Source organism: Maylandia zebra, linkage group LG10 (assembly GCF_041146795.1).
Source record: "Maylandia zebra isolate NMK-2024a linkage group LG10, Mzebra_GT3a, whole genome shotgun sequence".
NCBI lineage: Eukaryota > Metazoa > Chordata > Actinopteri > Cichliformes > Cichlidae > Maylandia > Maylandia zebra.
This window is the reverse complement of record NC_135176.1, coordinates 33225140-33248816: the sequence shown is the minus strand read 5'-3', so window position 1 is coordinate 33248816 and position 23677 is coordinate 33225140. Positions and strand designations below refer to the sequence as shown.

Genomic DNA, 23677 nt, shown 5'->3' with positions numbered 1-23677 from the left:
AGCTCACCACTGATGTGTGGTTGTGCCACTGGCTGCCTGGAGGAACTGGGACCAGACTGGAAGGACTGGAAGAGAGACAGAGGGTTACCGACTGCTTGTTTAAACCTCAAAGATAGAAGTAGAGTTTCTGGATTACCCAAGTCTCTGCAGAGTCCCTCTGAGCGTCATCTCCGTGTTCTCCTCCTGAGGTGAAGCAAACACAGACACTGAAGCACTGCTCTTTGATTTAAAAATAGCTTAAACATGTTGTAGACGATGCTGAGCAAAAAGAGAAAGAAAGTGGCGTGCTGGCGGGAAGCAGAGCAGGAAGTCTGTCCTCACCTGCCTCTTGTGGTCGAGTCTGTATCCGGTCAGAGAGAAAGGAGACAGAGGGACGAGCTGAAAGAGGAAAAATGTGTAAAACAGGAGCTCAAAGAGGCTAAAACGGATAAAAAGTGGACTGAAAGGTTTACGTGAAGCTGAAATGAAGAGAGCATCATTTAAAGGACAAGCTTCAGACTGTGCAGGTCAGAGGTCACGAGCTGTGAGTTTGTAAGCTGTGCTGCCATCTTTGTTTGAAGGCTGGAACTGTGCTTTTCCATCAGGCTGAGTCGAGAGAGAAGGTCATTTGATTTGATTCTATCATCACTGATCGTTTTGTAATCGATTGTCTGACCCTTTTTATTCTGTTACATCCTGGTGTATTTCTGGCCCTGCTGTCTGAACTTAAGTTAAAAAGGTGCAACATGAATAAACGTTTTATTATTAGATCTGAAAACTGTCTCGAGATTTTTTCCAACTCTGAGTGATCTCCACAGTTTATCCTTTAACTTCAGAACAGATGCAGTCAAAGTGCTCATCACAGTTTAGTCTGACTTTTATCACTGTTTGTAGTCCTGCTGAGTTCTTCAAGGATCCAAGCAGGAAGTCCTGACTGGATATTTGCTGCTGATCTTTGTGGTGAAGACAAAAGTACAAAAACAAAGTTACAGAGAAGTCGGAGGAGAACGTGGTGTTTGGCCCAGCGTCTATGATGATCGTCAGATTAGAGACTAGCTCTGCTCTGTGTTTCAACGGCAGATTAAAAGGTCAAATGTGGTGCTTATCTTATAATTTCTCCTCAGTACTTGAACATTTTGAGTTAAAAGTATGTTGAACAGTAAAACATGAGTGCAGTTGGCTCCTTGTTTCCTTCTGCAAGCGTACGAGCAGTCATAAACATCGGCATGGGGTGCAGTTAGGGGAGCTGTGATTGGTTGATGAGACCTTCCAGTTTCAGCCCTCGATAAAAACTTTAATATCCAGATCAGAGGGTTTTTCTCAAAGCTGGTGCAGCTGTCACATCTGGTTCCTGTGCAGCTCTCTGTCTCTTCTGGTTTAAGTTTCGGTCGACCTCTACAGCTCAAAGGAAACACCTGACGCTTCAGATCAGGTGTGCTTAAACACTGTGTTATCTCACTGCTTATGAACATTTTCCGGTAAATAAAGTTTTTGCAGCACTACTGACCTGCGAGGGACAGCTGGGGTTGATGGAGATGCTGCTGCGTCTGTACCGAGCCGAGGACACGGGACTGAAGACCGTCATCCCGTCACTGAGAGAGAGCAATAACGTGATAAATAAGATAATCAATAACCTCTCGTGTAATTTTCACAGAGCCGAGGTTTGGATATTTAAATATATAAATAACTATTTATTGGCATCAGTATCTTAAACAATTATGAACAATTATGTTAAAATTTTGTTCTCGTATGTTCAGGGTTCAAACTGATTCTTGCTGCCCTCATGGTACGTGTCATTTTTAAAATCTGTTTAATGATTTTCAAAGTACAAAAATCAAAAAGGATGCCAGGAGTGTTTTTTATTTTTATCCAAGTAGCCACAGAATTTTTTAATTTCTCATATTTACATTTTTTAGATTTGCAAATTATTTCATGTGTAAATAAACTGTAGTTTAAACTAATTATTATATGGACTATAGTGGCTGCTACTTTCAAGCTAAGACATTAGTATTCACAGCAGGAGATTAACAAACATAAAAACAGTAATAAGTTGGCCATGTTTACAATCTTTCTGTATAGTTCTATTATTATCTAAGTGAAAATAAGCACAAGTAAAATAAACATTTAATTTTATTACATCACACCTGGCATTAAGCCGAATAAAAGACCAGGACTGTTGTATTAAGATGACTTACTTTATCTATTAAAATAATAGCTTCGAGCTTTCTGTGATCAATACATTAAAATTTAAGTTCTTTTGGACGGAGTTCAACGTGTGGTGTAGAACCACTAACCTGACACTCGTGATCATGGGGGCGCTGTTCGACCTGCGAAGTGCCCCGCCTCCTGCGCCTGCGCACTGGTCCACTTCCATCCGTTCCATACTTTGGTCCACAGGCCCGACTGCGCCGTCTGCCGGCCTTCAACCGCTTGACGGCGGCTACGGGCTCTACTCGAGCCCGGTGGAAGCCCGACCCGCAGGCCTCGCTAGCAGCAAACCCAGAGCCGCCGAGTCAGCGGGCTGAACAGCGAAGCTCGCCTCTCTTTACCGCATCTCCTTACGAAAACCTTATTATCCGCGTGTGACTGCGGGCCACGGCGACATTTATGACCCACAGCTGGCTTCACTTGCTGCGCCGCTAACGTTATTTTTTACGACTGCGTAAAACCGCGAAAAATACGCAGAAACAGCCGCGATGAAGTTCCCTAAATGTGCCCAGCAGAGCCTCCTCCTGGGCCCGGCTTTGTGGGGAAACTTTTAATCCGCACAGCTGATGCGACTTTTAGGATTAGCTGCGGAGCTAACAGCAAAAACCTCCAGAGATCAGAAAACCGCTAAGCACCCGCGCCACACTGTCCTAGGCGGGACGGTCCGCCTGTCCCCGGGAAGAGGCGGTCACGCCGGCCCCGAACCCACCGAGCACTCCTGCGGAGGAGTCGCGAAAACTCCGAAAATTAACAGTTTGAAAGATTTTTACAACATAGTCCTTCAACCAAATACAGGCAGTTCGCCAACTGTGGAAACAGCGCCGCCGGCCGGCCACAGGGGGAACTGCAGCCTGCCATGCAAATACATAAAAAGTTCTGTCCTGTTTCTTCCTCCAAAACTCAGAGATTATCATACATGACAAGCGTTTCCACACTTTAACATAAGATCCACCGATATTTAATACACTAAAAAATCTAAATGCCTTTAATTTAGTGAAGAATTGGTCATTTTCTTATTGTCCAATGGTTAATCCAGCTCACACCGATTTATCATTATTATCATTTTTAATTATTCTAATCTACAGAACAACGCGTGACATCATAGCATGTAGCTGTAGTTTATATCAGTGTTTGTCACACTGGGTGTTGAAATTGAAGTTGAGTTCTGTGTGAAATTATCTCTTAAAAGATTTATGACTGTAATGTTAACAGTGATGACTTTAAATTTTATAGTGGTAAAATGAAGCATTGGTATTGGTTTTGATCAGTGATTTAGTTTTCCTTTACTGTCTGGTTCTGATTTTAAAATAAAACAATTTTAAGATAACTCTTTATTGTCGTTTCAGTCATATTTAGTACAATAGTACAATGACATTGGAAAATTGTCCCACGCCAGAAATAAACACAACGCAGTAAAATTTAAAGTGGATAAAAGTGCAAAAAAGTATGACATAATAAATTCTAGAATGGATGTTTGTTGCACATTATTGCCCCCCAAAAGTCCAGGGAGGCAGTCATGCCAGCTGTTAGCACTGATTAGGGCTATTGCTAGGGCTGGGTATCGATTTCTATAACTGATTCAATTCAGATTCAGTGAGAAATATTATAATTCTGGTCATTTATCCGTACAGTCTATATTTTTATATCCATGTATAAACACAAAGCTGGCACTTGTGAGACTTCGGAGGTGTGAGCATCACAGCAATGTCTTTGTGTCAAAGTAACTGAGGTAACACAGAAAGATGAAAAACAGAAGAAAACCATGAATCAACATCTGAACATTACCTGATGCTGCTGAAGATGAAGCAGAGCAAAGTTACAGAGGTTTGATTAGAGACACAGCTAAGCAATCATTTGTAAAAGTTTACATTTCTTTGTTATTGAACAGCAGAAATGAGGCTTTTTTGTCAGTGGTCAATGAAAAAAAAACACGACGGTAGACTGGGGTGTAACAATCAAGCGAATACTGCAGAAAATAGAGTTTTTTGATGTAACCTGGTCTCTGAGTACACTGAGACAGCTGCACAGGTCCTTCAGGATGTCCAATGATTGATGTTAATGACCCTCTGAAGTGCCTTTTTGTCTGCCGTGGTGCAGCCAGACAACCACACTTTGAATGTGAAGCTAAAGTAAGCTACGTTTATTTGCTTAATAAATTTAAAAATTTGTTTCTTAAAAAAATTAAAAATGAATTTAAAAAATGGTGTAACTGTTTAAACAAAGCACGTTTGTCTTTTTATTAATTATCATTAGTTCTGTTTTTCCTGAGTTTACTTTAACAGATGGATGGAAAAGAAATGAGGGACATTCATTTATTCATTTTATACCATCTGTAATCTGGTCTCTAAACTTTCAGGAAGCAGTCATACATCCAGGGTGGCGTCTTCAAGCAGTTAAACTCAGTTAAAGTCATAAAAACTGAGTGTTTAGTATTTTATGTTTAAATGCTCATCAGCTCAGACAGGAAGTTCTCATGACTGAGCTCAGTAACACGGAGCGTCAGGACGGAGCTTCGATGGCAGGAATGTTGTGGTGTTTCCTCTGTTGTTGTGAATTCTTCATCTGCGCTGAGTCGTCATCTCCAAAATATGGTGAAACTGGACACCGGCAACCGTAACCCCTTCACTGCCGCTGTGCAGATGTTTCCCACGAGGAGAGAATCAGCTGGACCTGAACCTGGACCAGAGTCGCACCTGGACCGAGTCCAACACAGACATGAAGTTATTAAAAGATTCCAATATTTTACTGAAAAGCACCCAGAGTGTGTTTCAGCGAATCTCCGTTCAACTCTGATCCACATCCAGCAACAAAGATCATTTCAACATCCCAAACCTTCAGGTTCACATCGAGGCAACCACGGCAACATCCTCAGTTGGCCAACCTCTGCATGCAGCAACTTCTGCCCCAAAACCAAATATCTAAGCACAACATACACGACTACAGCAACACCTGTAACCAGCCTCAGCAACCACAGTGAGAATGCCTGCATATGCAACTCACAGCAACACCACCAACTAGTACAATTTGCAACTAAGATGGCAAATATTCCAAAAATAAAAGCAACTAAAGCAAAACAAGCTTATGTAATTGGTGCAACTAAGTAGCCATAGTAACAGTAGCTGCAACCTTAACCACACAAGGCAACCATTGACACAACAGTGTACAATTAAACACAGCAACTTCTGCAGCCAAGCTAATCGCAGCAGCAACAAGATGGGGCAACTCCTGCAACTAAAGCAACCACACCGCGCTCCTGACTGCACCTAACAGTCCCCACGCACGCACCCGCACACCGGAGTACTCCAAGTACCGTCCCGTTACCGTTAGCGCTCGTGCCGTCGGTCACTTTAACGATCAGACGAGAGGTTAAATCTGGGAGAGCGGAAGGGGAGGTGGAGGAGGTGCTCCTTCCTCAGACGGAGTTAAAATAGTTTCAGGAAACTTTGAGCTGCTTTACTCGAGGTTCCCGAAAAAACTGTGAAGCTTCGCGGGAGGCGCACACGGAGACCCGGGGGGCCGCACACGGACGGCGACATGCCGGGGAGAACCGGAGCCGCCTGGATGTGACTGGTAGGTGGGGTGTCCCCGCTGCTCCTAAACAACATGCGGCCAGAGCAGCGCGACAGCAGCGGGACACTGCGGAGCCACAGCCGCCGGGAGGGCTCAGAGAGCAGCAGTCACAACTCTGATCATTCACCTCTATCCGCAACCACATGGGCAGATCATTTACAACCAATAAATCTTCCGTAAACATATTTAAACGTTACCAGATTGTTGAAACTATTCCTTAATTATTGATCTCTATTGATTGTATTTGGCATGTGTGCAGCTTTACATGATTATTGCTGGGTTATTAATGATATTAATAACTTTAGCTCACACCACTGCTCAGTCCCAGCTCCAGATGTTTATCCTGGGTTTCTACAGTAGCTTAACATGAGTTAAAGTTCAAAATAAGCCCTCTTTATCTTAAACTGGACCTTCAGTTCATCAAACGTACAGAATAGCATTGATGTTAATACTGTAACGATAAATATCTTTGTGTTTTGACTGTATATTGTATTAACAGCCTGTGAAACCTTTAAACAGCAGAAGCTGAGCCAAAGGGCTTCACTGACAGGACCATTCAAATTCCAGCTCTAAAAAATCCCAGTTTCAAACTACTACTACTTCAAACTACTACTTTTGTTGTGGAAAGTTAAATTCGCTGTGATTTAGTGATCATTAAAATATGTCCAGAATTATCAAATATGTTATGACACACTGAGAGGTTGCCACATTATTAGTATTGGTATCGGCAATACTGGCCCAATATTTGCTTAATATCAAATAGATACAAAAATATGCACCGGTGGCACAGCATTTTAGCCCCTCCCTCTTTAAGCCACTTCCATATTATTGGCTGCCACTCATAAACAGAATGCAAATGGGTGGGGCTTTGCTGCCTGAGATAACCATATAAGGTATTTCTCTGTGTGACTTCTTACAGATCCAGGAGTAGAAAAAACTGCAACATGTTAATGAGTGTTGTGGATAAATCGTCTCAGACATTCTGTAGGTTTGAGTTTCCACCTTGGTCTTCAGAGTTTTTAAATGAAAACAACGCTGTTTGTTGCTTTCTGTGTTTACACATGTTATTGTTTACTTTTTGTTGATCTTGCTTTGGTTCATTCAAGGAGGATGGAGGGAGAGAAAGAGACGTCTGAGGAGAAGGAGGAGGAAGAGGAGGGGGAGGAGAAGGAGCTTCATCAGGATCACCCCATGGAGGCATCCTCTCTGGACCAGGACCTTCCCATCATGCACTGGGAGGAACTGAGCCAGCGGATAGCTGAGCTGGAGAAACAGGAGCAGGAGCGGAGGGAAAGGTCAAAGGTCAGCTATAGATAATGTTCAGAGTTTGAGGCTCTGTTTCTCAGTCAGTGGGAAAGACTACATTTCCCATGATGCACTTCGCTGGACAAAGAAGGAAAAATCAAGCACCAAAACCTGCAGTTCATCTAATGTCCACGAGAGATTCCAGCAGTTAGTTCGAATTTTAAAGTAAAAACAAAAACAAGCAAAAACAAGGCGGTTTTTGGTGCATCGCCTTCTTAGCGACCACCTAGCAGCAGCCAGCCACCTTCAGCAGCCACTGGGCAACAGGTTGGGCAGCACACACAATCCGTAGCCAGCTGTGGTTTCCATAGTTTCAGGCTGTAACCTGGAACTAAGCGTTAGAGCCTGAGAGCAGAATCTGCAGGAATACGAGCAGAATTAAACCAGCAGAGCTGAGCGCAGGAAACTGCCCATCTGTAAACATTGCCGGTTGAAAGAGAAGCTTCACTTCAAATTTTTAGTTTGCTGCTGTTCAGTTGCATTGTGGGAAATGTAGTGTCCAGCATGGTTTGCCCCCCCCTCTGCTCTTTACTTCAGGTCTCTGAGGAGCTTGTTCCTGATAGTCTTTGCCGTTTCCCCTGTTTTTTAATTCGATCCTGAACAGGATGAGATCGTGTTTGTTGTGTCTGAAGAGCCGCTGCCGTAATCCACACCGAGCTAAAACAAGGAGGAGGAGGTGGTTCAACGACCTGGTGTCACAGCTGCATGTTTATACGTTCTCTGGTGACACGACGATCACTCAGAACTTCCCAACATCAGTTTCCTGTTTGCTCTGGGCGACAGCCTCTTATCTGTGCTGCTTTTTGGGCTGATACTCATCACACTTTAGTTTTTACTACATTTCCTGTGATTGGCGAGAATCTGCTGCTGCTGGAGTACTTTTTTCTTTCACCCTTGCTTTGCTGCACAGAAAAATCTGAAACCAGTCTGAGTGGTTTGTTGTCAACATAAACTGTATATAAAAGATGGATGTGACCACTGTGGCGTCACTCACTAAGTTTTGAAAGGCCAACGTTAGTTCATGGTTGGTTTTTAAAGCCAGTAGGAACCATATTTGTAGTTTCATAACAATTTAACATTATTTCACACCTGCAGTTAAACACAGCAACGTCTTCTAATAAACCAACCCCTGCAACCAGCAACACAAAATAGTCTCAGCTTCAGCAACTAAACCAACTGCTGCAACTAGAGCAACAGTGCTACACTAAGTTTTTGTGCAACTGAACCAACAAAACCAGTGCAAAGCCAGCAATGCCTGCAACTAAATGTCAACTTCTGTAACTAAACCAAAATACTGAAACTAAGGCAACCAAACACAGCAACCAATAAGACTAAACCTTCCGGTCCAAGTCCTGGATGCACCTTTAGAGCATCTAGTGGTCATCGGGGGAACTGCAACTTTTGATGCTTCATTTTTCAGTCCTGGATGTTGATGGTTAGTCGTCAGGTGATCGGTGGAGAATTATCCTCAGGTTATGTTGTCTTCCTGCAGAGAGGGGCGGGGCTGAGGACGGAGGGAAATCCCGATGGAGTGTGGAGCAACGTCTGGGGGGAAGAGGAGGAGGAAGACTTCAGGAGGTGTCGAGTGGCAGTTGTTACATCACGGTAATGAAGCGTCGTGGATAATCTCTGTTTTTTGTTGAGTTCGTGTTTGTTGGTTTGAATCTGTCAAAGTGTTGCCCAGTGATGACGGTGACCTCGCAGGCCAGCTCGCTCCTACACCGGTGCTCCATCATGCAGGATGGAGGAAGCAACACTTGCTGGTTAGCGAGGTCCCACCGTGAAGCCTCCAGATGCATTTTCATCATCTTTGCAAGAAATTAGCGATGTTTTTGTTTCCAGCATCAAATCGATGCATATGGTCGGATAATTCTTCCAAACTCTGATAATCCGATGACTCAGCAGAACGTTTTCAAATCACGGTAAATTCCAGCTAAAGTTACCGTCCGGTAACGTGTGGCGTCGCATAAATGATTGTGGTGAGGCAGATGCTGGCGTCAGCCCGTTGCAGGGATATGGTCTTCCTCACAAAGAGGTGAGAAGTTAGTAGCCAGCTCGACTGTAATGGCTACGGGCTGTACTCACTCTGGGGGTCTCTCTTCCTACCACGATAGTAGAATGACACCCCCTAGTGGTGCTGTGCTGTAATAACAGTTGTTACAGACTGACTGCAACATGTTGGCAGTCTGAAGTTATAAGTTTGGTCACCTGGCAACCACTGAGTTTCCGTAGTCACGGGGAGGTTGGCGTCCTGTTTTTATTCGAGCGTGGCCGTGCCGTTACCGTCTGTGGATTCGGCCATGAGATCCAGCTAGCTGATGACCGTTTCTTCCCCTCTCATTTGTGAAGAAAATAAAGCATTTTATTTGTTTACAGATTTCACAACCACAGAAACCTGCAGCTGTGCTTCATCAACAACAGCGACAGTGAAGAGGAGGAGGAGGGGGCCAATAAAAAGGTGCTTCCTGCTCTGCTTGCTGCAGCGAGTTTCAGGACACAGATCAGGGACAGATTTTACTGCAAATGCAACAAACTGATTCAGAATCTAAGCTTCAGAAGTTTCATGTAGTGAAAGGAGAGTTTGTCTGTTCGTGAAACCTTCCAGTGTTGCTGTTTGTAATCACTGAACATTTTAAGCTTTTGGGATCTGTGAACCTCTAGCAGAGTGGCAGCAAAGCTGGGTGTGGACACAGCTTTTCTCAAAGGATATTTAGACACTGCTAAACATTTGAGAGCAGCAGCCGAGCCAGTGTTACTGCCAGAGATCTGCAGGAGAGTCCAGCCAGAGCAGGAGAACATCAGTTCATCACCAGGCAACAATAAAAATAAAGAACAGCTCGATCACGCGGAAAAATGGGGTCAACCCTTAGAGTTTTCGGAATCCATTGTACAGAGAGATCAAATTTTAAAAAGAAGCTGAAACACTGATTGGAAGTCACTGAGGGTTAAACGATTAGTTCTCTGGGCTCCATGTGGGAATCCTTTCCTTCGTCTCTGAGTCATTATCAGGCACTAACTCGTGTTCTCACTCGTCACTGTCTGAACACATCGCTGCACAAGGAGTGTAACTCTAACTGTTATTAAAGCTACTTTTTGTGATTATCTGCTGCAGAACGTAACGGCAGCTGTCACCAGCAGGGGGCAGCGTTTCTCCAGCGAGTCTTGTTGCTGTTTTTCTGAACCCAGGCTCGCCTTTACCTCACCACTTCCTAATGCTCAGGTTAAAACACAGTCACAAACAGGTGCTATCCACAGTCTGACCTCTGACCTCTGACCCTGTCAGGTCACAAAGGGAACAGGGCACAATGGTTGCCATGCCGCTGGGTTGAAACAGGAAGTGGCCACGGCTCTGAGGACGTTGAGAGACAAGTTGCTGGCCGAACAGAAGGAGGAGGTGAGTCCGAGCCCGAGCCCGACCAGCAGATCGATGACCTGAAGCTCATCTGTGTGTGTGTGTGTGTGTTTGCTGCAGCGGCTGGCTGGCAGCAGCTGCGTGGCCCAGCGGAAACATCTGGAGCGCTGGGAGCTGCAGGAACGCTCGCTGCAGCAGCTCGGCAGCTTGAGGGCGTCGCTGGAACGAGACGTTCACGGTACGCAGAGCTTTAACGGAAACACAACGGTGCTGCTCACAGCCTCACATCTGGGTTTCATTTAGAGTCAATCTTTATTTCACAACTTTGTCTCTGTTAGGTTTACGTCCAACAGATTTGTTCTTGAAAATAAAGAAACAAATTTATATATTTGTGTTAATTATACATTTGTCAGTGCGCCCCAGGGTGGCTGTGGCTACAATGTAGCTGCCATCACCAGTGTGTGAATGGGTGGATGACTGGATGTAGTTTAAAAGCGCTTTGGGGTCCTTAGGGACTAGTAAAGCGCTTTACAAATACATTTACCATTTGCAGGAAAAGCCAGGCTGGTTTTCTAAGTAATGACATTCCTCATTAGCCTCATAGTGAATCTTTTACTCTGTCGTGAAGACTTTAAAACTTTGAATAGAAAAGATGTGAAGCTAATCGCAGCTGTCAGTAATCTTTCCACAGCCCTGAGACTTTACTTCCTGTAGAGCCTGTAGACTGAAGGCTGTTTTGTGCTGCAGTGAAGGAAACAGGTGCGTTTCATTTATGACACAAAAATCAGAGCTGTTCTGTGAAAAGGGGAGCGTTTGATCACAGTTGTCTGGTTTTAATAATCAGACCTGATTGATCTCTCAGCCTCACCTTGTTGTGGCCTCTATCTGACTCTACCGGGCTCAGAAATTTCTTCCACTTTGTTCTGGGGACAAACGCCTCGTGTTAGCCCACACTCTGCTTTGCTTGTTTTCCAGCTCTGAGCTCCGAGCTGGTGGCCCACCTCCTGGTACGAGACCAGCTGAGGACGAAGCAGGACGCCATGCTGCTGGACGTCCAGGACCTGACCTAACGCCAGAACGGCACGGCGGACACCTCGCACAGTCTCTGCCCAGTGCTCCTTCTTTCAGCCTCTCTGGGACCAGGCTGACTGCTCGGGCGTGTCAGCCCCTCAGCTGTTTACTGCGTCAGCGACAACCTGCCGGTTCATCTAAACTGACCAATCAGCACCATCCAGAGAAACGACGATGACATGATCCTGGAGGACTCACGTCGGTATTCACAGAAAGGAATAACGTTCATAACAGAGCTCAGATGTTGGAGGGTTTTTTGGTGAAGTCAGATTCATTCATCGGGACGGCCAATCAGCTGCTGGCTTGTGACAGTTTAAACCGAAGTCTCGGTCGTTGTTCTGACTCCTGACAATCGGGCTTGTTATGTTTCTGTTGTTAGAGCAGCTCGTTCATCTCACAGCAGCTCCGTATGTGACGCCCCGAGTTCATCCTCAGCCTCAAACAATCCTTGGAGCTCATGTTCCTTTAAGGCCCGCCTCTCTATAAGCACACTCTCTTCTGATTGGTCATCTATTAAGTCCCTTGTACGGAAACCTCAGATAATCTTCTTCATGTTTTTCAGCAGGTGACATGTTCATGCAGCATTTTCTCAGCATGTTTCCAGGATCACTAAATCGTTCTGCTCCAAAACTGCATGACAGGGGTCTTCATCTGCACCACAGATTTACAGGCTCGGCCTCTGAAAATGAAACTGACATTTTGGGAAAGGTTAGTATATTTTGCTGTGACGTTTGGAGAAAGCTGGAGCTTTTCAAATCTTTTTTGATACCTGTGCTCCTCTAAATGCTCATTTTAAGCCACCGTGGTAGCACGGTGTTATTATCCTCACTCTGTCCTACAAGAGGATTTTTGTGGAGACTTTATGTTCCTCAGAGGATCCATTGTCTTCGTCAAACAGCCTGTAACCGTGTTTTTGCCTTGAGACACAGGTCTTAAAGCTACAGGATGAAATTTGGGAGACATAATCATGGTCAGCAGACCAAAAACAATGACTTTGATAAACCCACGAGTCAAACGTTTGTGGTGAGCGACCCCCTGGAAACCTGCGGTTGCTATCAGTACATGTATATTCCCACCAAGTGGTGATTGGTTGCTGGTTATCACTGGGTGAAAATGGGTTGCAAAGGGAGCGCTGCACCCAAAAACCTCCCTGTGATTGATTTGGTTGCCACGTTTGTGTTGAAGACAACATGTCTGCAAACATTCACACTGAGCCAAGCGGTCGGGAAAGGCAAACAGGAAACTCCTTCAAAGTAAAAGTTGTACCTTACTACTGAAAACAACACATTTCAAAAGGTGCAACTTTTACTGTGGAGGTTTCAGGTTTGTGTTGCACTTTCCTGTTTGCTTTACCACTCGGCTTGTTGGTCGAGTGTTTACAGGAAGAGAAGTCACATCACAGCTGGGAGCGACAGCCTGCCAAACCAACCACAAAGAGGCTTGTCGGTGTCTTCCTCTGAGCTCATCTACCAACCTCCAGCAACCTCACAGTTGGTTAAAACACATTTTTCTGTAGCACCTGGTGGTTGGTAGGTGGTTGCCAACCGGTCTCTAGACCTGTCCAACTTTGGACCTTAGACAACGAATGTTACTCAGTTCATTTAGAAGATGCATTTTGGTAAAACGGTGTTACTTTACACCGTGCTGAAAGCTCAGTGACTCATCGGTTCAAACATCCTCATCGAAGTCAAATTGGTCAACTTTCTGACTCCTAACATTACGTTCAGATTTGGGAGTTTGGTGATCAAATTTCATCTAAAAAAATCCCATTTTCACATATTTTCGCTGTGTTCTCTGAGTTGCGGCGAGACTAATTAGACATAATCAACAAAAGGGATCTAACTTATCTTATTTAAGTTTTATTGTGTTACTTACTGAACCACTTTTACCTGTTACTATAAAAAGGGAACAGCACACAGATATAAGCACGTGGAATTAAAGAGCTTACATGATATCTTGATTATTGGACATTATACTTAGTTTTTGTTTTGTTTTTTAATTAAAGGGGAATTTCACCCAAACTTGATGTCATCATCACATTAAAGCAGAAAATAAATAACTGAAACAACTTCAGACTAACAAAGTTGCGTTTCTGTCACAGTGGTGAAATTCCTCTTTAACTGATGCTAAACTCTTCAGGTACCGTCTGTGATCGCGCTATCGTTGTTTACTTTAAATGTAAGGGAAGAATCCACTGAATATAACCAACTATGTGCCATGATTGCTGCCTTACTTTCATTTTCTTCTTAAAACTAAATGTTTTGCATCTCATCCATCATGTGCTTTAAATAACTCCCTGAATCTGTTTTCATGAGCACAGTAGTCATTGAAACAGTAGTCGAGGATATTTAGCATTGTGCTCTCGTGCCTGTGATAAGAAGCTGAATGTCATTTACATTGAAAGCGATGTACTGTAATGAGAAATGTGCTTTAAAGTATATAAAGTCACACTGAAATGTGCTGTTTTGAGGTTGTGGAAGGTTATGACACTGATACAAGGCTGTTAATCATTTCACCGTGACTTTAAGAATATTTGGAGAAGTATTTTAAAATGTAAATAAAATTAACTACAAATATATTTGTATATGTAAACATTAATTCTGAAATATATTTTTAAAAGCAAAACTTAATGATGTCATATTACTGTGCTTTGCTGTAGTTCTTCATGTATGTGCATTTCTATGCAGATGATACCCAGGTTTATCTGCAAAGACACAAAAATCACTTCTTTTATTAATTTTAATGCCTTCGAGCAGGAGTGGGGACCTCCAGGCCTCGAGGGCCGGTGTCCTGCAGGTTTTAGATCTCACCCTGGCTCAACACACCTGAATCACATGATTAGTTCATTACCAGCCATTGAAATCGGCTGCGATGGATCAAGGACACATCCTGGAGTTCCACCCCTGTTTTAGACACATAAACACCTGCAGGATAAATTAGGTGTTTTATCTTCAGGCTATTGTATGCAGCCCTAAACATCTTGGTTCTTATCACTTCTATTATTCATAGAGTTTATAGTTAGGTTGGATCAGGTAATGTAAAAAAAATAATCAGAAAAATCATTATTATGATTATTATTTTTGTTCTGGGATTTGCAGGTCATAATAATCCTGGCTCCACTTCTTCCCAAAAAATGAATCAAAGACTTGGTGGTTATGGGAGCAGACAGCTTGTATTGTCAGATCCTGGATCAGTGCATCGGTTGTTTGATGTGGAGCTGCTGTTTCGAGCTCCAGCCCACACTTCTTCAGTCTGAGATGACTATATTAGAAGTATTTCCTTACTATGACATCACAGAGATCTGGGAGAAGAAAAAACTGAGATAAACTGTCATACACTGAGCTCGGTGTTAGAAACTTTGGCCGTGTTTAACAGGAGGAGGGGATGTGACAAGAATGAGGAGACCGCGGCTGTTTGAACACTGATCCCGCTGCCGTGTTTGATCACACTCAACACAGCTGATAGTGTTTGGTCTGCCCCTCAGCTCTCTGTTTATTTAGTATTTACTGTATGAATCAGAGCTGATGGTGGTGATGATGGAGAGAAGAGAGCGGACGGGTTAGAGGAGGAGGGGCTGATCCATTCACTTTTCTCTCTAATTAAAGCCTCAGATAACTGGAGGCAGAGCGAGGAGCTGAAAGCTTCAGGATCTCCTCCGGATGAGAAGGTGAGTGATCCTGTTTCCACACGAGAAGCTTTTTAAAGTCCACTCTGATCAAATTATTTTTAATTCCTTTGAACGTGTAGACTCTGAGGATTTATGAACATAAACCTTTGACTTTCTGGCTGCTTGTAGAAGACGAGGAGCTCATTAGTTGAAATGTGTGACTGATTTTATCTCGGGTCATGTGGAGGACAGTTCATCACAATTACAGGAGAGTTGGCGTCGAGCTAATTTGTATATCCAGCATCCAAATACTTCATTCAATCAGCAATAAAAAGTAAAGACATTAAAACATCCTAATAAATTCAACAAATATTGGGTGGCATCAACATTTAAACTTGAGACATTAAAATATTTTATGTCTACTCTGAATTATTCAAACCTCGGCTGCTCGTGTAAAATCATTGGCGCTGTGAGCACCTCCTCCTCCTCTTCCTCCTCGCCCGCTGCAGTCCCTGTATTGGGTTTCATTCCTGCAGCTGTGGCTGAATGAACGCTGATCAATTATTTACAGAGAAGCTGAAGGTCAGGAGAGAGACCCAGAGAGACCCTTTGGGCCCGAAACAGAAACTTCTTAACCACAAGTCTACCAAGAAAAGCCGGAGGTGGAAGCTCAAAGGACGACAGGCTCTGATCCACTGATGCTCGGAAGATGAAGTACTAGAAACAGAATCAATTTCAGGCCAGACTCGCTTCAAATCTTTCAAACGCACCCTTAAATTTCCGTGGACCAGGAATGTCTTCATGGAAATCAGGCACCAGCTGACAGCTGCTGTCAGCTTCTGTCAGTTAATACCATCACAGGTGAGTCCACAAACATACAGACTGGATTTAATCCTCTGCTTGCCTCCAGATGAGATGGTGTGTTTGCTCACTTAGTAATGAATGATTGCTATAACTGATCATAATGAGAGTGATAAATTATAAAGCAACTTACATTTCCTTCTTTTAATTATAAAGAAGAATAAAAAAAACAATATAACCCCAACAAACGTTGTGTAAATAACAAACAAATGCAATGATTTGCAAAGCTGGTAAACCCATATTTTACTCACAACAGAACAAAGAAAACATAAAAAGTTTAAACTGAGACTGTTTCATGAAAGATGTAATGGCAGCAACACATCTGTAAAAAGTTGGAACAGACTCGTGTTTCCACTGTGCATCAGTCTGTAAACGTTTGAGAGCTAACAGCAGCTGCTGGGCTCACAGAGGAACGCTGTCCTGTTCTGGTTTGATGGAGGTTTCTAGCTGCTCAGCAGTCCTGGCTGCATGCATAGATTGTGCATGCAGCATATGAATGCATAGATTAGTGTGTAATTGTGTATTCTGAAAAAGTAGCCAACATGGAGATTGCTGTTCTATCCGTTCATGCTTTAAAATATGTGGCTAAACACTGCCAGTGTTTAGCAGCTAACAAAGGTCAGTGGAATCTAACAGAGGCTAACAGCAGCTAATGGAGGCTAACAGCAGCTAATGGAGGCTAACAGCAGCTAACAGAGGCTAACAGCAGCTAATGGAGGCTAACAGCAGCACACTGATAAAAAAAAGTTAAGGATGTTCTCTACAATTCACCTCGGTATTATTGTCATTGTACAGAAGGGAGCTTTACTGTCTTTACGGCTCTTATCAGGCTGCTTTCACAACTTTTACAGCCTCTTCCAGGGTAATTAGATTTGGCCATATACTGAGAGGTGAGGTAAACAGCAGACTGACAGCCCACACTTACTACAGACGAACAGCTGTTTGCCCTACTGTGGCCACCATACCTAAGATTATGCCCTTGAGTTGCCCTTGCCCACAGAGATTTCGCACAAGTCGCATAAGTCAGAGTAATACAAACATTAGATGGTTACCTAGGCAACCAGAGCATGTCCTATGAATGCCCAGCGTGATAGTGTAACCACCCATCAGCAAATCAAATCACTTCCTCTGTGGATGATCCATAATTAAAGGATGAGAGTAGAACTTCATGCAGCAATAACTTCAAGGTAGCCCAGCCCAAAACTTGCCCTGGCTTCTGTGACTCTAATGGGGCAATGGTAAAGATCTAAAGGTAACTGAGACCATGAATTCATCAGAGTGCTGTACAGTGGACTCATTTGCTTCTCCTTCTCCTTATAATTATGTCAGCTGGTGTAGCAAAATAAATATCAGATCAATACAGTAAAAATATTTGCATTATACACTCAGACTAATTTTTAAAAGCAGACTGATCACCAAAATCATTTATTTTCTGGGGATCATGAATGCTCTTTTAAATTTCATGATAACCCATCTGATAGGTCCTGTTTGGAATAAAGGGCCAGATTTACTAAGTGAGGCAAAAATAGGAGCACTTGGTTTTACAGATGATTTACAAAAGTTGCTTTTTCTAAACACAGTTAAAGTTGTTTTCAGCATGACATGCCCAATCTGCCAAAACCTGCATGATTTGGTTTGTTAAAAGGAATCAGAAAAGTACATAAGTAAAGGTCACAGACGCTCTCATGTTGACCACAATAATGAAAATAAGGAGAAGCAGCGAAAAGAAAAACTTTCTGCACCTGAACTGGAGGTCCTAGTTGACCGAAACAACATGTTTAATGAAAATCTGAGCGTTCAGTCTGGCTGTCAGAGAGCTATTCTTTTTTAGAAAGGGTGAATGCAGTGCAGCTCCACCGAAGACGTTAAGAAAGGTGGAATGATTGAGGCGACTCACAAGACCAAAAACTGTACAACAAGGTGTCAGCAGAGGAGACGGTTGTAGGTCCTGTGGGTGAAGTACCAAAACAGTCAACACTCATTGGTTCAGATCTGAACAGGTAACAGGAGTTACCTGTTACAGAGTGTTGAGCTCGAAGAGTTTTCTTCTTCTTCGGCCATGTTCTCTCAATAATGCGCACACTTGGTTTGTTGCTTACTTTTCCCTTTTTCTTTATTGACAGCAACACCGGAGGGAAAAAACATACATTCATTTTTGCAGTTCGCGCTTCAAAACATCAGGAACAGGAAGTGAAGTCACCTATAATCACCAAAATAAAATCATTTCCAAAATAAGATGACAATCAGAAAACGTCTTTTACAAAATAAGAGAAATTAATATATTTACTTATGAGAACACAAATCTAACATGCAGCATCTGGTTTAGCAAAAATCGGTGGCTCAACAAGCCACACGTGAAATACTGTGGACTCACCTGAAGACCAACCATCTCCGTACTTTCTAACCTGCAGGTTTTTAAAATGTTTGTTATTCTGGAAAATGAAGACTTTGTGAACAGACCCTGGATGCTTTGCTACAGTGTTGTAATAATGTACATAATGTTTACGGATTTGGAGACTATTTGCACATAAACTGAGTGTGTGTGCTTCTTATTACAGAACCCACACTCAGTTTCACATGGGACAATTAAAAATACATGTGTTCTGTCAATTACTCCAAAGATGGGAATCCTGCTGAACCGGCTAAAGGGCGTGCCCGGAAAGACACATACTCTGAACTCTTCTCGTCAGTCACATCGAGACCAGGCCATATTTGAGACCAGGCCATATTTGAGACCAGGCCATATTTGAGACCAGGCCATATTTGAGACCAGGCCATATTTGAGACCAGGCAAATGGAAACAAAGGCAGTCTTTAATCTCTGCAATGCCTCCACACAGCAATAACTGCCATCACATCAAGCTTTTTTCCGGCGTTGAATATCCCTGCAAATAGCAATAAAACAGGTGTTGTGAAAGTTAGTAAATCCAACTGTGTGCTTGATTGAAGTATTCTTCTCTCTATAGTTTTGATCTTGACAAAGGAAGTCCCAGAAATCCATATCTAACAGAGTCAGTTGCAAAAATCCCAGAGTTCCCACCTCTAACACAGAATATTGTCAATCTCAGCAAAACCACGTTTGTGCTGGTGCAACACACTAAACATCTTCATATGTTAGCTTGTAATCAAGTCACTTCTATTTTGACCTCACACTTCTTCTTTTATAAGATTTATATTTGATCATTTTAAACAGTTAAAAATTCCGAAACACAAACTTGACCCTAAGATGTGCACTGACACTCTGATCGCTGTTCAGAGGTTAGAGAACAATCTGCACGTGGAACCATTAATAGCTCAACTAATAAACATGGAATATACTCTAAAAATAACACCCTGTGCTTCAGCTGTTTCCTCTCAGAGACTTTGTGTTTTTACACGAAGCCACTATAATGTGCAGTATATAAATTCAAAGTAGAGCTCACAGCTGAGTTTCTACCCTACTGTATACTGACTTTAATCATACATATACATGACTCAGCCATTTGAGCAGCTGTGCACGGGGCGTCTTGACCCGCACTTCTTCAGTTATTGTGACACGGGCTTTAAAAAAACCTGACCCCAACATAGAACAGACCACCAGCCTGCTGTACGAACGGTCTGGAAAGTTTCATTAATGATTGAGGGGCTAATTGAGCGAGACAGAGTCTTCATCAGCATAACGTTGGTGGTACATTCTGAACAACCTTTCCCGAGAATAATGAGGCAATAAGGCTGTGTTTTCTTTGCTCTCTTTCCCTCTCTTGTCACAGAGACATGGATCAGTCAACATTGAGCCGAGACCGAGGATGGATAGATGGCTAGATAGATAGCACCTGAAGAGGAAGGAGCTGAGATGATGCCAGACAAGCCTGAACTAATCCTCTTCTGCCACAAATAGCCTCAGCGGTTCATCATGGGGTTGAGTCAAACCTCAAGCATCACCCCAGACATCAGCTTGCTGGCGGCAGTTGTGGCGAGCAACCATCTCAACACGTCAGGCACCTCGCACACCTCGACACTCCCTCTGCCTTCATGCAGTATCGATGAATCCTACAAATATGTCTTCCTACCCGTCTGCTACTCGCTGACCTTCCTTTTCAGCCTTACCCTCAACTCAGTGGTGCTCCTGCGCTCCTGCTGCCATCATGGACGTCGTTGGAACACTTCCCTGATCTATATGGTGAACTTGGCCACCACTGACCTGATGTATGGCCTGTCTCTGCCCTTCCTGGTGGCAAGCTATGTGCTGAGGGACTGCTGGGTGTTTGGGGACTTCATGTGCCGCCTCGTACGCTTCCTGTTCTACTTCAATCTCTACTGCTCCATCTTCTTCCTTACCTGCATCTCTGTGCACAGGTAGGACAGCCTAGAAACAGTGCAGCAAAATGAAAATGTAAAAGTTTATCTTCCGCATAAATGTTGTCTAAACTTTAACCAAAATACCAGAAAATCTGCACAATAAATACAAAAAAATGAAGGTTTTGTGAATATTTGGATTTAATGTAAGACTTTGTGAGTTTAATTTAAGTTTCCTGTCACGACCAACTCTCAGAGTTTACCAAGAGTTGGTTGTGGCAGATTTTCAGTTGGTGCCATTAAAGCTCAAGTTAAAGTCGGCTTGATGGCATCTTGCTGCTTTTTGTTGTTTATCAAATTGTTTTGTAATCGTTGTTATTATGAGACTGGTTTAGTAACTCAAATATCCAGCTCCTCCCCCTTTGTTTCCAGCTCATAACCAGAAGCACACTTTCACCGACACTACAAACAAATAATTACTGCTCATATTATTTCCTGGTAATGTTAATTTTTGATGGATTTCTCATCTTTGCTATTTGAACTTTGACTGGCTAACAGGAAATTAGCAAGCTATCAGATTCTTCTGATCTTTGAGCCCATCGGAAGTTGATCAGATGTTTGCAACAGGTGAGCTGATGGGTTTGACCTCAAAGCTTGTGATCAAAATAAACTGCCGACCTAACCAAAAGCCATTCTGTTAAAGAGCCACATAATTGTTCAGTAGGTTTGAATGGGTAAGCTTCAGCTGATAATTCGACCCCTGATAATCTGAACCTGACATCGTTGTCATCAGTCCATACTAAATAAAGGCTAGTTCTCATTTGCTCCATTAGCTCACTACCTCTAAGGTAGGTGTGGTTTATCTGTTAGTTTGTTAGCGGGATCACCTGATATGTTGCAGTCAGATTTGCATAAAAATACTATTTATGTGAAAGGTTGGCTTATACGTTAGTAATCAGGTGCTGAACTGAGATGAGAAGCTGTTTCCTTTCAGATCAACTCTTCTATGGATTTTTGACTTTCTGAGTTTTCTGTTATTTCTGTTTGATGGCTGAAAACAGTTTACATGAACCTCAGTGTAAATGCTGAATAAGCAGAGGTTAAACTGATGGACTGAACTGACCACTAGTCGTCTCTCCACAGGTATCTGGGGATCTGTCATCCAATGAGGACCATCACACTGGAAAGTAAGCGGGTGGTGAAGGGGATCTGCGCATTAGTTTGGGTGGTGGTCTTCATTCTCACCTGCCCCATCTTCAGGTTCGCCCAGACCGGATACGTTAGGCGCAGAGCTGGTGAGGCTGTTGAGCCTGGAGAAGGGAGCGATTATGGGAACAGAACTGGAGACCAGGTCGGCGAGGAGTACATAAACTGCTGGGATGATGCCATAGATAAGGAGTTTGCAGACTACGTCCCATATGGCATTGTTCTCCACCTTCTAGGTTTCTTTGTGCCCTTTGTCATCATTGCCTGGTGCTACTCCCACGTGGTCCGGACAATATTTCAGACCCTGCGCTCTCCTCCCAGTTCAATAGAGGGTGGCGAGGATGGACCAGTGGGTGACGGGTCTGTGGAAGGAGTTCGAGGGCGCGAGAGAACCTCCGTCTCTATTTCTGGCTCACAGTACTCACACTACATCCGCCGGCGGCGGAAATCCATTAAAACCATTGTCACTATCACACTGCTGTTTGCACTCTGCTTCCTACCCTTCCATGTGACTCGCACGCTCTTCCTGCTCCTGCGGCGGGGACAGCTTGGCGGCTGCAATGCCATGAAGACCGTCTCCATCTGCTACAAGGTCACCAGACCTTTGGCCTCCTGCAACGCATGGCTCAATGCTCTGCTCTACTTCCTCACGGGCGATAAAGGTGGCCCCAGCTGCTGGCCAGCCGAACGCACCATCCATCGAGACCGCCGGAACGGCTCCCTCTGGTGGCCGCTGAAGATCCTCAAAAGAGATGGAGTGGGAGAAGACGATCACGAGGTGGCCGAGAGGGTTGAAAGGGAGGTGCACATAGAGAACGAGTCCAAGTCCTCCAGAGTTATCTTCTAGGATGCCATAGATCCTCAGTGGGTTACAGGCCATGTGGGATTGCTGTTTTTGATTTGAGGATGTCTACAGACTCCTCAATGCACCACACATGGCATCGGTAATTTCTTAAGAAGAAGCATTTCCAACTTGTTAAAGCATACGAAAAAACTGCAGCGATACCTGGCCAGACGTTGTTACCAGTCAGTCTGAACACTGGAATTGTTTGTAAAAATGAAAACAGTGACAAACTGATGGAGGAGATGGTGTCTATTTCAAATATTCTGTAACTGAATTGTAAACAAAGCTGTCAAATTGTTAAGTCCCAACAACAGAAACTCTGATATATTTATTCTTAATTTAGTGATTTGAGCTCCTGATGATTTCATGACCAGCAGCAAAGTGAGCTTGGTTCCTCCCCACTGTTGCCAAGTGGTGCTTATATGGGATGATCTGATTGTTGAGGTCCTTTCTTTAAAATAGTAGGCTATTTACCTTAAGTGCATTAAGAGGAGCTTTTCCATGTTGATTTGCCCGTTGATACTCTCAGTATGGATGATTCTGAAATGATTAGCTACCTGCATTAATCTGTTTTTATTTATTGTATTTATTTCTTTGACTCGCAGGCAGCCGCTCTCGAGCCCTGTAGTGGCTTTCACAAAGCAGAAACATTTCACTTCACACAGGAGGGAGGGACAATTTTTTGCTTTTAACGAATAAATCAAGAATTTCAACAATTCACAGCTGTATCGTCAAAGCTTGAAGGGAGGGCGGCTCGCGCCTTTCTCCTTCCGCCTTCCTTCGACAGTCCAAACACATGTATGCCTGGCTGTCTCATTGTGCTACACCTGCCCAGGTGCATGTCACCTTTGACAGCTGGGATAGGGTTGTGACCACAGCGGCGCTGCTTTGGATAAGTAGAAAAAAACAGATGGATGGGTTTGCAATGTTGAAAATACATATGAATCCTTTTTTATGTACTTTAATCTCTCAGAAAAAAGGCAGAGAAGAAAAATATTTGTACATGAATCCAGTGAAGGCCAAATTTGATTAAAGCTGCATGTTAAATATCTGTGAAATATGTTGAATTTTAAACAATAAGCATACAGATCACAAGGACACGGAGTCCTGACCAATCAGTAGAAACTGCTGTGTCCGTTTTAGTCAGTTTAGAAACACACTGTGTTTTCAGCACTGAGTTATTAACATTTTAAAGTGACCATTATGATTTTATGCTGCGACTTTTGCACCTGCTGACTGCAGCCGTGCCGGCCCGGCTGTTTGGATGGATCTCCTTCAGAGGCACGGCTGCAGCTTCCTGTCATGTTGTTGTCCAGCCTGGGTCACTCTGTGATATCACACCTCATTTCTTTGATGTGTTTGTGGGACTTTGTCTGGATTAAAGTGGGTTGTTGAACTCA

The 23677-nt window shown here is 43.4% G+C and overlaps 3 protein-coding genes across 11 annotated transcripts in view; 2 read left to right on the top strand and 1 right to left on the bottom strand.

Moving 5' to 3' along the window:
* The window catches only part of LOC101475361 (P2R1A-PPP2R2A-interacting phosphatase regulator 1), a 13264-nt gene extending 4705 nt beyond the window's left edge, over positions 1–8559 (bottom strand). Inside the window, exons 1-6 of one of the 4 annotated variants that reach the window (XM_076889470.1) lie at positions 8425–8559; positions 2274–4880; positions 1487–1571; positions 322–378; positions 137–183; positions 8–65 (exon numbers count right to left, since the gene is read on the bottom strand). In XM_076889470.1, the coding sequence (XP_076745585.1) occupies positions 8–65; positions 137–183; positions 322–378; positions 1487–1571; positions 2274–2362 (336 nt within the window). In that variant the 5' untranslated portion in view covers positions 2363–4880; positions 8425–8559. Of the gene's footprint in view, positions 1–7; positions 66–136; positions 184–321; positions 379–1486; positions 1572–2273; positions 5340–5472; positions 5577–8424 lie in introns of those variants that run through there. The other 3 variants (XM_076889471.1, XM_076889469.1, XM_004556886.6) reach the window with 3 other exon arrangements.
* im:7136398 (uncharacterized) lies at positions 5618–14063 on the top strand. Of its 3 annotated transcripts, XM_004556885.6 has the most exons (8): positions 5618–5757; positions 6677–6741; positions 6864–7059; positions 8555–8667; positions 9439–9520; positions 10346–10456; positions 10535–10652; positions 11390–14063. In XM_004556885.6, the coding sequence occupies exons 3-8, from the start codon at positions 6868–6870 to the stop codon at positions 11482–11484; spliced, it is 711 nt and encodes a 236-aa protein (XP_004556942.1). In that variant the 5' UTR covers positions 5618–5757; positions 6677–6741; positions 6864–6867; the 3' UTR covers positions 11485–14063. The 3 variants fall into 3 exon arrangements, with proteins under 3 accessions (XP_004556942.1, XP_012776139.1, XP_012776138.1); XM_012920685.5 differs by lacking the exon at positions 6677–6741 and having other exon boundaries at positions 5623–5757; XM_012920684.4 differs by lacking the exons at positions 5618–5757; positions 6677–6741 and having other exon boundaries at positions 6752–7059.
* LOC101474425 (P2Y purinoceptor 3) lies at positions 12057–23677 on the top strand. Of its 4 annotated transcripts, none has more exons than XM_076889466.1 (7): positions 12057–12193; positions 15091–15152; positions 15664–15953; positions 18575–18675; positions 18744–18858; positions 19702–20287; positions 21371–23677. In XM_076889466.1, the coding sequence occupies exons 6-7, from the start codon at positions 19845–19847 to the stop codon at positions 22278–22280; spliced, it is 1353 nt and encodes a 450-aa protein (XP_076745581.1). In that variant the 5' UTR covers positions 12057–12193; positions 15091–15152; positions 15664–15953; positions 18575–18675; positions 18744–18858; positions 19702–19844; the 3' UTR covers positions 22281–23677. The 4 variants fall into 4 exon arrangements, with proteins under 4 accessions (XP_076745581.1, XP_004556941.1, XP_076745583.1 ...); XM_004556884.6 differs by having other exon boundaries at positions 18512–18675; XM_076889467.1 differs by lacking the exon at positions 12057–12193 and adding an exon at positions 14383–14517 and having other exon boundaries at positions 18512–18675.